Source organism: Ceratotherium simum, chromosome 14 (genome assembly GCF_057802395.1).
Source record: "Ceratotherium simum simum isolate JZ-2026a chromosome 14, ASM5780239v1, whole genome shotgun sequence".
NCBI classification, from domain to species: domain Eukaryota; kingdom Metazoa; phylum Chordata; class Mammalia; order Perissodactyla; family Rhinocerotidae; genus Ceratotherium; species Ceratotherium simum.
Window position 1 is genome coordinate 4,658,030 of NC_141913.1, and position 13,223 is coordinate 4,671,252.

Consider the following 13,223-nt stretch of genomic DNA (forward strand, 5'->3'; position numbering starts at 1 on the left):
AGGCACAGGAAAGTACAGACAAAAATGCTACTGAGGTCCTTTATTGCCCCTGCCCCTGGGTGAGCTCATCTTCTTCTTTAGCGGTGAGGGTCCTCAGTCTTCTCATCAGCCCCCAAATAAGCCTGTGACAGAGAGAGAATGGATGGTTAGCTGAATCATCCTCATACATCTCTATCCCTATTTTCATTGTTGTACATATACATCTGATACTCAGCAGTTGGTCAGTACGTATTGGATGGACAAATGACTGAATGAATGAACGCTAAGCTCACAAACATTTTAGTGGTTTTCTCTGATAAGCGCCATGAGTATAAAATGGAATGTAACCTTTAATTTCTTAAGCTCAGAAGACCATGCTTCTCAGAGATACATCTAAACTACATTTTATTTTAAAAATAGAGTTTGTTCTAATTAACGTGTTTTAAAATATAATTCATAAGTATGTCCCTTTCTAAGGACTTCTTGGGATAATTTTATTAGCTCTGCCTCTGAGGAAGCCATATAGGGTTTTTAAAATTGAATGTCTTTATTATTTATGGAAGTCTTGCTGTGGGTAAAATACTGAAAACACTGGCTTAAGTGCTGAAAGGGGCAGTGAGATGACTCAGCAGCATCGCTGTCCTCCAGGCTCTTACAGTCTGGAGGAATTACCACCCTGGCACAGGCTTGGCACTGACAGCCAGCAAGTTTCAGGAAAAGTCTGTTCCCAATGACATTTCTCCTCCTTTGAGGACGCAGAGGTAGGGAAATGCTTTCAACCATATTCATAGTTGAACACATTTCCGAATTAATGTTTTAATTCCTCTGATGCTTCTTAAAACGATCATTTCCTTCAAGAACTGAAAGACCTAGAATCTCTAACTTCCAAGTGACTTGCAGCATTGCACACCTTTGGATCAATTTTCACAAGGACTGCATTAGGAAACCAAACTGTAGCATAGGTTGTAAAGGACACAGGTCCTTGTGCCTCCCAGGATAATGATGCAGTTGAGCTCTCTACTACTCTCTGCTCACCAAAAATCGAGATACCCGCCTAAGAAAACCAAGCCACCATGATCTCTCAAGCTCTGTGCCCAGCATAGTACATCTGAGAAAGTTTGCTCATGATTCAGTTACTGGGGAAGAGCAAAGGGCTGGTTCTGACTCAAAGACTGAGCCAATTATAGAGGCTCTGCGTCAGGATCAGCAGCGTTCGTGGGAAAAGACCACTTGGTAGACATGTGAGAGGCCTCATGAGCTGGTGACTGAACAATCATGGGAGTCCCAAGTGTGCCTCTGATCTGCTGTGTGGCTGAGAACTCAGCCCCTTTGAGCTGCTTCTTCCCCATCAACATGACAAAGGTTAGTTATGAGTAGCTCTGAATATTCTAACATACTTATTGACACTGCTAAGGGCATCTTGGCCAGCTGCCCCAGCCAGGGACTCTCCCATTGTCACCAGGACCTGGCTACACAGCTCCTGCTCAATGCTTGGTCCTTAAGCAGTCTGGGGAAACTCCTCGTGTCCGTCTCAGGGGGCAGATTCTGAGTTGGAGTGCACAACCACCTTATTGCCTCCCTGGAATTGCCCTCCTCCCAATTCCATCACTCTAAGCATATATCCACATACGATCACTCTAAGACAAATTCATACCGTTTTTTTTTTTTTCTTTATTCTCTTCCAGAAGTGAGCACACTAACAGCAAAAGTAAAACTTCATGCAGAAAGTGAACCCTGTGGCTAGGACAAGCCTAGTCCTTCCCGACAGGCAGAAGGCCATGAGGGAATTGCCGGGAGTAGCGACCCTGGCCGGATGTCATGTAGAGGGTCGAGGATTTAAATCTATGACACTACATGTGGAAAATAAACTGGCAAAACAAATTTCAAACTGATGACATCATTCTGGCTATGTTTATATCACACCAGTAAAACCAGTTGGAAAAACAAAAATCGAATCAACTTTACTGTCAAGATGAAACCAAGTTATAGCTGGTTTGTTGGTTTCTTCTTTTTTAAAAAAAAAAAATAACCGAATCAAATAATTATTTAAATAAATGTATTACCTAATTGTTCTGCTAACTTGTGATGAATGATCTTAACATTTTTCAATTAATATCAGTCCAGTTGCTTATACTAAACACACCACCCCTAACACTCTGTTATGTTGTCTGCTTGTTTCAAATATTCCCCGATAGACTAAAAAGGCATCCAATGACTAAAAGGCATAGAAAAGCTAAACACCCCTAGTGTGTGTTCTTGGTGACAAGGCTCATGTCCTGCTTAAGCAGCCAAGTATGCTGTTTACATCATTTCCAACGGCCCAATGTTCATGAGGAAATCAAGTTCCTACTTTAAACCCCACTGACCCTTGGGCAACATCCAAATCCCGAAAGTCATAATCTGCCACCCAAACCTAGTAACAGGGACAAGCGATCCAGTGAGAACAAAGTCAGCCCAGAAAGATGCTGCAGAGCTAGCCCAACTCAGAATAAATCTCCTGCTCACAGGCATTGTGACAGCAATCTGCCCTTCTTTCACACACGGGGAGTCTTTCATCTTTGAGATTTGCAAACATTGGCAGGTAATCCTCATAACATCCTTGTTAGCTAGGCAGGTGGTACATGTTATGATCCCTCATATTAAAGATGGAAAGATGATAATGATGGTGATAAAATTTAAAGCACATCAAACAGTATCAGCACCATCACATCAAAAGACCCATGGCTTTCTCAGAGGAAAAAAATGGAAAAGTGGAAACTGTCAAATGTATTCTCATCTATTTTACTAAGTTTTACATCACTGCAAAGGTCCGACTAGTTTTGAAAGTCTAAAGCATAAGGAGTTGAATTACTACATTGTTCAGAGGGGCAGAAAACTCTCTAGGGAAGTCAGGCATTCTTTTTTAACTGTTTTATTTATGAAAAACACCCACAGAGTCAAGAAATGTTCTCTGGATTCAATCTGGTCCCGTGGTTGCTCCTTATCCCCGTGTGAGGAGGAAGTGACACTGAGCCTAGGACACCGTTTTAACCTCCTCCTGGGAGCCCGTGAAAGGCCCATGGAGGAGCTTTGCAGAGGAGAAACTTCTAGAGAGACCGGAGAGCCCTGGGCACACCAGCCCAGCAGGGGAGCAGCCATACACGGAGGGCAGCCTGTACCAGCGCCCTGGGGATTAAGAGAGCGGAGCTGTTCCTGCCGTTGGATCTTAAAGGCCAATGTAAAATTCAACATACTCCCCAAAAGACCCGCGGAACATTAACACTATCAAGATGTGGGCTGGGAGAGAGGAGGAATCAGAGAAGGGGCCTCAGCGCACTTTCTTGGGGACTGACCCAGAGTGTTTCTCTGAGATTTCTCCCGTGTTTCAACAAGTCATTTGCCTCCTGGAGCAGGGAGGAGAAAGAGAAAGGGCTCCGGCTGCCTACACCTTCCTTTCACAGGTTGAGGCCTGTGACAGGGCTGCTGGGCCCACCAGAGAGCCCGGCCCTCACCTGTGGTAGGGATTTTCGGTTAAGACACGTCCTGCATGTCTCCTGAGGGAGCCCGGCACTGCTGCATCCCCACCCTGAGCGATTTTCCAGAACTCAACTCTTCCCTTGTCTCTCATCTCTTCTCTCTTCTCTCCTTTCTGTCTCCGATGCGCCTGTCGAACGCGCGCACCCGCCCCCCCCCCCCCCACGCCACCACAATCTTTGCAAGTCGGTGTTTCTCAGATCCCACTTGAGACCCCCAGGCTCGCAGCGCCCCTCGCTCGTCTTTTTAGAACACCTTTCACAAGGGGTGGATCCACCCCTGTCGAGGGAAGAGGAAGGGTCCAGAGCCGCCCGGGGTGCAGGCAGGGCGGGCGAAAGGCACATTTTCTTTCCTTGCCGGCGTGGCGCGGTGCCAAGGGCTGTAAGCCCCTCGCAGGAGGCCGCCCTCTTGGAGAGGGCAGCCCAGGCGGGGGAGAGAAAGGGGCGCGCGGACCCGGGGCGAGGAGGGGAGGTTAGGGATGAGGAGGGGCAGGGGCGGAGGGAGCGGAGCAGTGGACGGAAAGGAGTGGGAGGCGACAGGGGGAGAAGAGGCGAGAGGGGAGGGGAGGAGAGAGCAGAGAGGAGGCAGAGGCGGCGCCCACACGCCCTTTCAAGTCCCGGCGCCCCACCCCGGCGGCGGCCCGGGAGGCGGCGACGCCGGGCCCTCCCGCGCCCCGCCCTCGGCCCCGCCCCGGCCCGCGGCCCGGCCGCCCGCCGCGGCGCCCTGGAACTATGAAGAGACGCTGCAGCTGCGGCGGTGGTGGCGGCCACGGCAGTGGGAGCGGCGTGCGCGGCGGCGGCGGCGGCGGCGGCCGGGGCGGGACGCGGACGGCCGGGCGCCGAGGGCCGGGCGCGCGGGGAGGGCCGGGCCGGGCCGGGCGCGCGGGGCCCGACGGCGCCGAGGGAGCGCGCGCCCCGCAGCCCCCGCGCCGCGCCCCCCGGGCATGGGGCGCTCGGCGGCCGCCTGAAGCGCGGGCCTGGCCCGGCCGCACGCGGGCTGTGGCCGAGGAGCGGGGCCGCCCCGCTGTGCCCGCGCCCGAGCGCTCGCCTCGTCGCGTCCTCCCGGGCTGACGGCGGTCCCCCGGGAGCAGGGCCCCAGGACGGCGAGCGGCTCGGGCGGTTCTGTGCGCGCGGGTGATCCCGGAGGAGTGGAGATGTCCTGCCTGTGCCGCTTCCTGCTCACATACCTGTTCCCGGCCCTCCTGCTTCACGGTGAGTTCCGGGAGAGCGGGTGACGGCCGCCGCCGGGGCCGGAGGGTGGGAGCCCTGGGAGCCGCAGAAACCCCCGCGGAACCAGGTCCCCATCGCAGCAGGCTCCCGGTCCCAGCGCACGCCCGAGCAGAGCCCTGCTTCCTCCTGCCTCCTCCTGCTCGGCGCTTTCTAGGCGCCCCTTCCCCCAGCGGCGCCCACAGCTGTCTGGCGGCTGGAGTTGTCTTTCTGGAGGGGTGCAGAGCGCTCATACACAGACACCTTTAATGTCTTCAGTCGATTGCATCGTCCTAGGGAAAACTTTGATCCACTCTGTTCGATTTGCAAACTGTAGCCTGTCATGAAATCGCAGGCTTTGCGATCCTGTTTCCAAAGTGTCAGAGTGCTGGAGGGGCTCCTGATGGGGTCCAAGCTTTTATGGGACTGTAAAGAGAAACTGTGATCATTTAAGGGGAAAAACAGCTCGCGGGTGTTTCTGTGTGCCCTTCCGAGGACTAGTGTTTGTTGAAAGGGTGGTGATGGGGTTTCTCCTAAGTACACTGGACGCACTTTCAAGGAGCAGGGGACTTCTAATAGCCGAGGTGTGGTCATTAAAACTCGTCTCCCAAGCTCTCGGGTCTTGACGCCTTATTTCCCTCATGCTCTAGCGTGAACGTCTTGTTTCTGTGATTCATGTGCCACGTTTTCTCAGGAGCTCTAGTAAACCCATAGCCAGAGAACATCAGTGCTTTAAAGGAGTTCCAGGAATTGCACTGAGAAAAATAAGAATTGTGCGGGGTCGCCAAGGGAGATTCTGTGGTGGGTTGTTGTTGATCATCAGGACAGGCAGTGGCAGAACTCATTGTGCTGAATCAGATGTCCTGAGCGAGCTTTCCCTGATGGGCACCTGACATTTCAGTGGAGCGTCTCCACCAGGAGCACAGCTCTCCTTCCTCAACACCTTGCACGGCCACCCAAAACCTCTGCAGATCAGATCAGCACCCTCAAGGAGGAGGCTCTAAGTTTCTGAGCAGGACATGCAGCTGGAATGAGCTTCAGAATGCATTGTAGCCAGCCATGAAGATCAGGCTGTCACCTCCCAAAAGATCGGGGAAAGCTAACCCGCAAGCTATAGGCAGCTGTTTTCTTGTGGTCTTTCTTCCGGGCAGGCAGCTGGGCAGCTCCACAACTCCGGCTGTACGACCCTGTCCCAGCTGGGCTTGATTGCAAAGGTGTGCTCTGAGCCCCAGTGATCCACACTTTAAAAGTCAGGATGGAAGGCTCGCAGTTGGAAGGCCAAAGAGAGAAGGTATAATTATAGGGTTGCACTCCTAGGCCCATCTGCTTAGAATTACAGAGCAGTTTTAATCTTTGGCTGAAACATGAAACAAATCAGAGCCAATGAACAGATCAAACAGCAGCTGCCACACACACCAGAAAAAAGAGGGCGCGAGAGATGAAACAGAGAAAATTGTCCCCTTAAAAAAATCTGTTGTAATATCTGGGAAGAACGAAGATAGTATGGTCAAGAGACTTTAAAAAGGAAAATGTTGCAAAAACGGAATTTTTTGCATAAAACCATTGCTTCTTGACTACAGAAGGGACCCTCAGAGATGCAGCCCAGGCCAGCTCACACTGAGATTCTTCTCCCTCCTTTGAGAGGTGGGGTGGTAAGTATACTTCCTACCCACCAGTCCAAGCTGGGATAGTAATAGCTGGCAGGTAACCTTGTGAGGTTCAAGGATAGCCCCAGATCTCCAAATTCGAGTTTGTGTTGGGCTGAACTCCTTGGGATCTGGGATTTACCCAGATCTAGTGGTGCCAGGAGGGGAACAGTCTGGAGGGAGGGAGTAAGGAGGGGGCAGTCTGCGTTGTAAATGGGAAGACGGTGGGTGTGTGCACTATGTGCATGTGTGTATGGCAAAGAGGATAAAAGACACAAAAGGAGGTTTGCCAAGATTAATTGGATGACATGGATAACCCTACAAAAAGTTATCCAATTTCAAAGTGAGTCTGCAATGGCAAAGTTATTAACACTGAAGCCCCCTAAAGATCTACTCAGATCCAACAGGGAGTGTTGGACTCCAGCGAAGAAGATAAACAGAGGGCAGAGTGGTTGAATGTAGAAATCTCAGGATCTAAGAGCGGCTGTCGTAATTGGTTAGGATCATGTAGAACACCAGGAGAGAAACAGGTATTCGCCCTTTCTCCTCTTTCTGCCTGACTTTTACTTGATTGAAGTTGTTTTTAACAGAAAATGGGTACTAACCAACCTAACCCAGGAGAAGGGCTTGCTGAGTGTGTCCTGCTCGATAGAGCGGAGTTTTGCAAGCATTTAAAATTCTGAAGTAACAGGTGGAGCTTGATCATGTGTTTTAATAGAAGTTCTAAGTCTGAAGGAAATTACCTGAAATCTTCTCAGAACAGCTTAATGATTTTTTCCTGATAAATAGGCATTTTAATTTGATGACCGTAGGACACCATTTGTCTATCTAGGGTAGCAATTAGCAGGTAAAAACATATTTCCTGTGATTATGAATGTACTTGTGACAAACTTCAATAAATTTAGTTACAGACATCATTTATAGATTGTTACACTAAGAAGTCCCATTTATAAGATTAAGAAGTGCACGGGCCTTCATGAAGATTCTGTGAGGGGGCAACTGAGACTAATATGTCTGGCATCAGTCTTTGTTCAGTTTTTTGGCGATTTCTGTTTCAACTCATTGAAGTCATAAATCACCTCTGGGCCCTGTTGGTGAGTAAATTAGGCTCTGGCAGGACTTGAGCCTGTTGTTTAATTTTGCTGTTTTTTAAAACTTTAAATGTATTGCAAGACTCAAGTTCAAAATTTGATGGTAAAAAAGTATACGTGTCAGTTTTCCTTTCTTCTCCTTCAACTTCTGAAAACAATTGCATTTCTTAATCCAAATAAAACCTATTGAATGTCATGAGGATATGCAGCTGGAAGATGTCCATTATCACTGTTTTCTTTACTTAGAAGAAAAACCACACAAATCATTCAGCTCCAGAAACCCTGATTAGCATGAGGTATTCCAGAATAAGTGGTGCTTTAATGCACAGCTAATTCCCTCTGATAATGGAAATGTTTGATTTTCAGTTCTGGAGCTGACGTTGGGAAAGATGTTCTGTTCCCCAATACTGTGTACTCTTGTAGAATTCATTGACTTTTCTGAAAGGGGAAGACACTTTGGAGCTATTCCCTTTCATTCAAGCATATTCTATCCAAACTTTAAAAAACTGTGTAGATCACCGAATGATGGCTTAACCAACCAAATGTGAGGAAGGGTTTAAATAAGGTAAAATAGGAATCTTTGAAATACCATTTTACTAAAGACAGTTTTGTAACCAAGAAAACATTGTTTTTCCTGCACCTTTTCCCCCTTTGTTATAAAATGAAATCTTGAAAAGAAATATGACTCGTCTGTACATAACAGGGAGCAATGGTCTTAGACAGATGTTAAATACTCTCTTGTGAAATAAATTGACTTGCTTCAAACACGTGGCTAAGCAGATCTATAACAGCCATGTTCATCCTTTTCTCTCCCTAAGTGAGAAAAGAACTACCCATAAGTGGATGATATAACTGTGTAATTACATGCTGTTTAGGGACAAACTGATGACAACTTGATATAATCAAAGTGAAGCATAAAACCTTTAAGACTAGAATATAAAAGGACATGTTGGTGATTGTATTCATCTGCTGAAAGCTTACACAGCAGGACGTGTCTTCAACCCACTCGGCATACAGAGTCAAAGTGATTACAGAGAAAACTTCCATTAAAAACCTGCCAGCATCGTTCATGCATGACTTCTCACTGTGTCAGGATTCTATGTGTACAGGTTGTTTTGTTCTCTCCAATTTGGGAATAAAATTATGCTGGAAAGTCACATGATAGGTATCTAGGTTAGAGAAAGGATATGGTGTCACCCCCAGATTATTAAGGGTATTCCATTCAATAAAGGTTTTCCAGTTTTATTCCTTCAGCTCACCATTCATTCAACAAGTTCGTTTATGAAGGCCTGCCGCATGCCACGTGCCACTGCTTGCTAGGGACGGGTTGTGAGCAGGAGCAGTCCCCCTTTCCTGAAGAATATCTAGAGGTGAGGAAGAAACGCTTATTGTGGAGCCCCAGAGCTGGGAGGATGGCACGCTGTGGTCGACTGCGGTATTCTCCCTGCTGGGAATCCCAGCACACCACACACACACACATACACCGTGCACACACACCACACACACACTACATACACTATACACACATGCCAAAATGCACACACCACATGCACACACACACCGTGCACACATACCACATGCACACACACACACTGTGCACACACACCACACGCATACACACTGTGCACACACACACCACATACACTACAGACACATGCCCAAACACACACACCGTGCACACACACCATGCACATACACCACATGCCCACATATACCATGCACACACACACCACACACAAACCACATATACTACAGACACATGCCCAAACACACACACCATGCACACACACCATGCATACATACACCATGCACACACACACCACACACACGCACACAAACCACATACACTACAGACACATGCCCAAATACACCTGCCATGCACACACATACCACATGCACACACACACACCACATACACTATACACACATGCCCAAACACACACACACTGTGCACACACACCACATAAACCACAGATGCATGGACACACACACCACGTACACCACACACACATTCCCAAACACACACACTGCACACACACCACATACACCACACACATACAGAAACACACACTCCATGCACACAGTCCTGCACACAGACACACAAACACACCACACACACAACTGTGCTGAAGAGCATGGGTGTGGCAACAACAGTCAGCTACAGACCCAACATGCAAATTTAGCAATCTGTGGTTCAACTTAATTTAAGCCTGGGGACCATGGCTTTAGAAGAAAAGGACAGAAAATTACCTCATGTTCAACTAAAGTTAAATGGAGGCAGGAATTTGAAATCTTGACTTTATTATATTTCTCATGAAGGGAAAATACTTTTAGACATGAAGGTTTAAAGATTAGCAAAAGCAACTCTCTTTGCTTTTATCTCAAAAAACATTGGAAATAAAAACAAGAGCTTGGTAAGCAAAGGTACCTGTATGGCAGTAAAATTCAGTATGTCTGTGATATATACATGCTTTTATTCCAAAAAATGGAAAGCTGTACTAGAGTTTATCTAGCAGTATCCACTTCAAAGCTCACATTTACAGTAATAACTGCTTATTTAATTGAGCATGGCAATTTCATGACCAAGTAATACCTGCATTTAATCTAATCAGTCATATTTTATCTGCTTGGAGTTTTTAGGCATCACACCAGTTCTAACTTGAGAATACTTCCTCACTCTGATTATCAAAGTAATACATGTCACGTTATACAAAGTACAGAAACATGGAAAATGAACAAGAAAAGAATCATTCAAAACCCTCTACTCAGAGACAACTTGTGTTAATATTTTGACATTATACTTCTTTAGCCTTTTTTTATTGTTTTTTTTTTTGCATTAAAGTACATATATAGAGACTAACCTGATCAAAGATTAGTTCAGTCCCAAGTGTGCTTGAAAATTGTTTCCTTCCCCACTAATTTTACATTTTATGAATTGTAAAATGATTTGGAACTTTTGGTTCTCAATCTAGATGGCAGGTGGAAACTGCAGAATATATCTAGATAATTCACATTTTTAAGTGTTATTGAAAGATTGGGGATTTGGACATGGAGTGTGCCATCCTTCTATTTCACTTTTCTTTTCTTATGTCAACATGGTCCATGCCTAAGAGGTGACCTCACACGGAGTAGGCACTCAACTATTTGTTGAACGAATGAATATTGACTTTCAAAGGCAGCAGTCACCGTACCCCTCCCTCTCCCTCTCCCACTCCCTTCAAAGGTTCTGTTGGTCCCTGTCGATGGACTGGCTGGCTTTCTGAGGGCCCCGGGGTCTGGAGTAAGCTCTGCTGTGGATGATTGTAGCAGAAGTCCTTTATTTGTCCCCTTGAACACTATGCTAAGGACTGCTTTCTGTGTGCATGATCTGGTGAATTCAGTCTTGTGAGCAGTACCTGGTCACATGGGCCTTGTATTTAGGGTGTAAATCTGTGTGTAAATGTTCAACCCTATGCTTCCTTTCATTTGGGGAAATATGTTCTTTTATTTGATATCATTGGGCGTTTTCACTCTCTGAAGAGTAGACTATTGCAGTTATGATAGTATAGGTCATTCTACAATCATTTAGGATGACTGTTGTGGGTGATTTATCCCATGGGAGTAAATCACTCTCACACACACACACACACACACACACGTGAATAGCCCTCCAGAGCTCCAGGACCTCATTTAGTTCTCTGGAAGTTCTAATCTATAAAATGGTACCCTAAAGCCCTCAGGAATTCATTTGTTTTCAACAAGTGAAAAATTTCCTTCCAGAGTCTACCTTTTTCTTCCACGCTCACTTGAAAGAAATGATGCCTTTGTCATAATAATTTTATCTGGGCCCAGGCCATGGGACCCGATGTTGGAGACCATTTTATAGCGAAGTCATTTTGATAACCTCCATATTCAGAGTTCTGCTGGATGGGGACAGTGCTGTTAGTTGTTGGCCAGGTTGTATGGTAGGCTGGCTGTTTACAGAGCACTTCACATTAAAGAGGGATTCTACACTTAAGCTTTCTCTACCTGTACAGTAACTAGCATTTGATAAAGGAGATAATATATGCACAAAGTCAGTTGTCAGGTGTCAATTATACAAACTTTAGTTATTATCACCATTACTATAATTTTTACTTTATACAGGGATAAAAAGGCACGTATTAGGTGACTTACCCAAAGCCACTTTGAATTATGAAAACTCATAGCCACTTTCTTCCTGTACTGTTGTTGTTTAATCCTTTCAGATACTCTTTTCTTTAGATTCATTTACAGCAAAATCTTAATGACTGGAACCCAATTAACCAGTCTTCTCAATTAACTAAAACATCTAGAATCCTCAATTAACCAAAATGTTGTTGTCAGTTGTGTGCGCTCACATACATGTAGTTTCTTACTCTTGTCTTATAAGAAAAATAAGGGGAAAAACCCTTTCATGGCCTGAACAGGGTTGTTACCTGTTCACTCCAGTACCTCCATAGCCAAAGTACCACCCTACAGGACCGATGACCTAACAATGACCTTGAGCCACTTTAAGAACCTGAATCATCAGAGAAAGCTATAGTGTCAACTGCATTCAACATATAATGGCAGAATTTTCAACAGCCAAATATTGTGATTAGTCAACACTTCCAATTACACAAATAATCCAATTAAGTGGAGGTTTTTAGAAGTTATTATATGTAATAAGCACATTTATTATTATAAATAATAGATGTACTCAGACAGGAACTATTATCATAGTTGCCATCCTTGAGTACTGCATTGCTAAGTACCAGGATGATTGATTTATATAATTTAAGATATATGAAAGTAGGACATAAGTATTTTGCAAAAGTTTCTTTTCAGATGTAGTGCTAAATTAGTATAGATTCCTACCTTCATCTCTCCCTTCTTTCCTTTCTTTTAGTATAACTTATTGGTAATACCTCCCCCTCAACATACAAAAGATGGTCAGTACCTCTCCAAGACGACAAGAAAGGTCTACTGACATTTGTTGAAAGCAGCTCCCTTTTCTAATCTTTCTCATCTTATCATTTATTCAGGCAAAAATGATACACTGAACCATTGCAGAAGCTTCATAATTGATCTCCCTGCTTCCAATCTGCTTTCCATCCCTCCAAAAAAGGGAAAAGTAATCTTTGCAAAATGGACTTCTGACTATGCCATCACATTGCTTAAATTTTTTTGGTGGTTCCTCTCCACCTTTCCAGTCAGATCCACACTCAGTGTGACACATGCAGCCTTCTGATCAGGACCCTGCCTCTCTTTTGCTGCTCCTCTGTCCTGGGCCGCCCTGTGATCTCCCCTCCCTGAGCCATCTCTGAATCCTCCTACACGAATCTCTCTGGCTGCCTCTTTATGTTTGAATGTGCTGTGTACTCTACCTGGACCACTTCCCTTCAGTCTTCAGGGCATAGCTGCCCCTCCATGAATCCAGACCCTTCTCCCTCTGTCCTCAGGAGTCCCTTCGCAAGCCCATTTGGGGCTGGGTTTCTCACCCAACTGAGACTCCCTTGGGGCACAATGATTGTAGCTTCTGTGCCTAAACATTGCCTGCTCTTCGGAGCCTTTCTGATTGTTGGAGTAAATGAGTTGCTAGATTGAGTCCCAAATTTGGAGTTGACATACTCCGGGCAATGCAGTGAACACAGGGTCCCTGGGTTGACCAGGAGTCTGAAGCTGGTCTCCTCCGAGGGCACACCATGGGAAGGAAGTCTTGGCTTTACGCTTGGCCTATCCTGCAGCTGAACTTGGTGCTTCAAATGACCTGTTAATTCCCAGCCATTTAATAGAAGTAGCACTCACAA

The 13,223-nt window shown here is 46.1% G+C and overlaps 1 protein-coding gene across 1 annotated transcript in view; it reads left to right on the plus strand.

Moving 5' to 3' along the window:
- The first annotated feature begins 4,266 nt into the window (after positions 1 to 4,266).
- APCDD1 (APC down-regulated 1) overlaps positions 4,267 to 13,223 on the plus strand; it is a 34,234-nt gene continuing 25,277 nt past the window's right edge. The window contains exon 1 of the mRNA XM_004421076.3: positions 4,267 to 4,703. Within this exon, the coding sequence (XP_004421133.2) occupies positions 4,646 to 4,703 (58 nt within the window). The 5' untranslated portion in view covers positions 4,267 to 4,645. The remainder of the gene's footprint in view (positions 4,704 to 13,223) is intronic.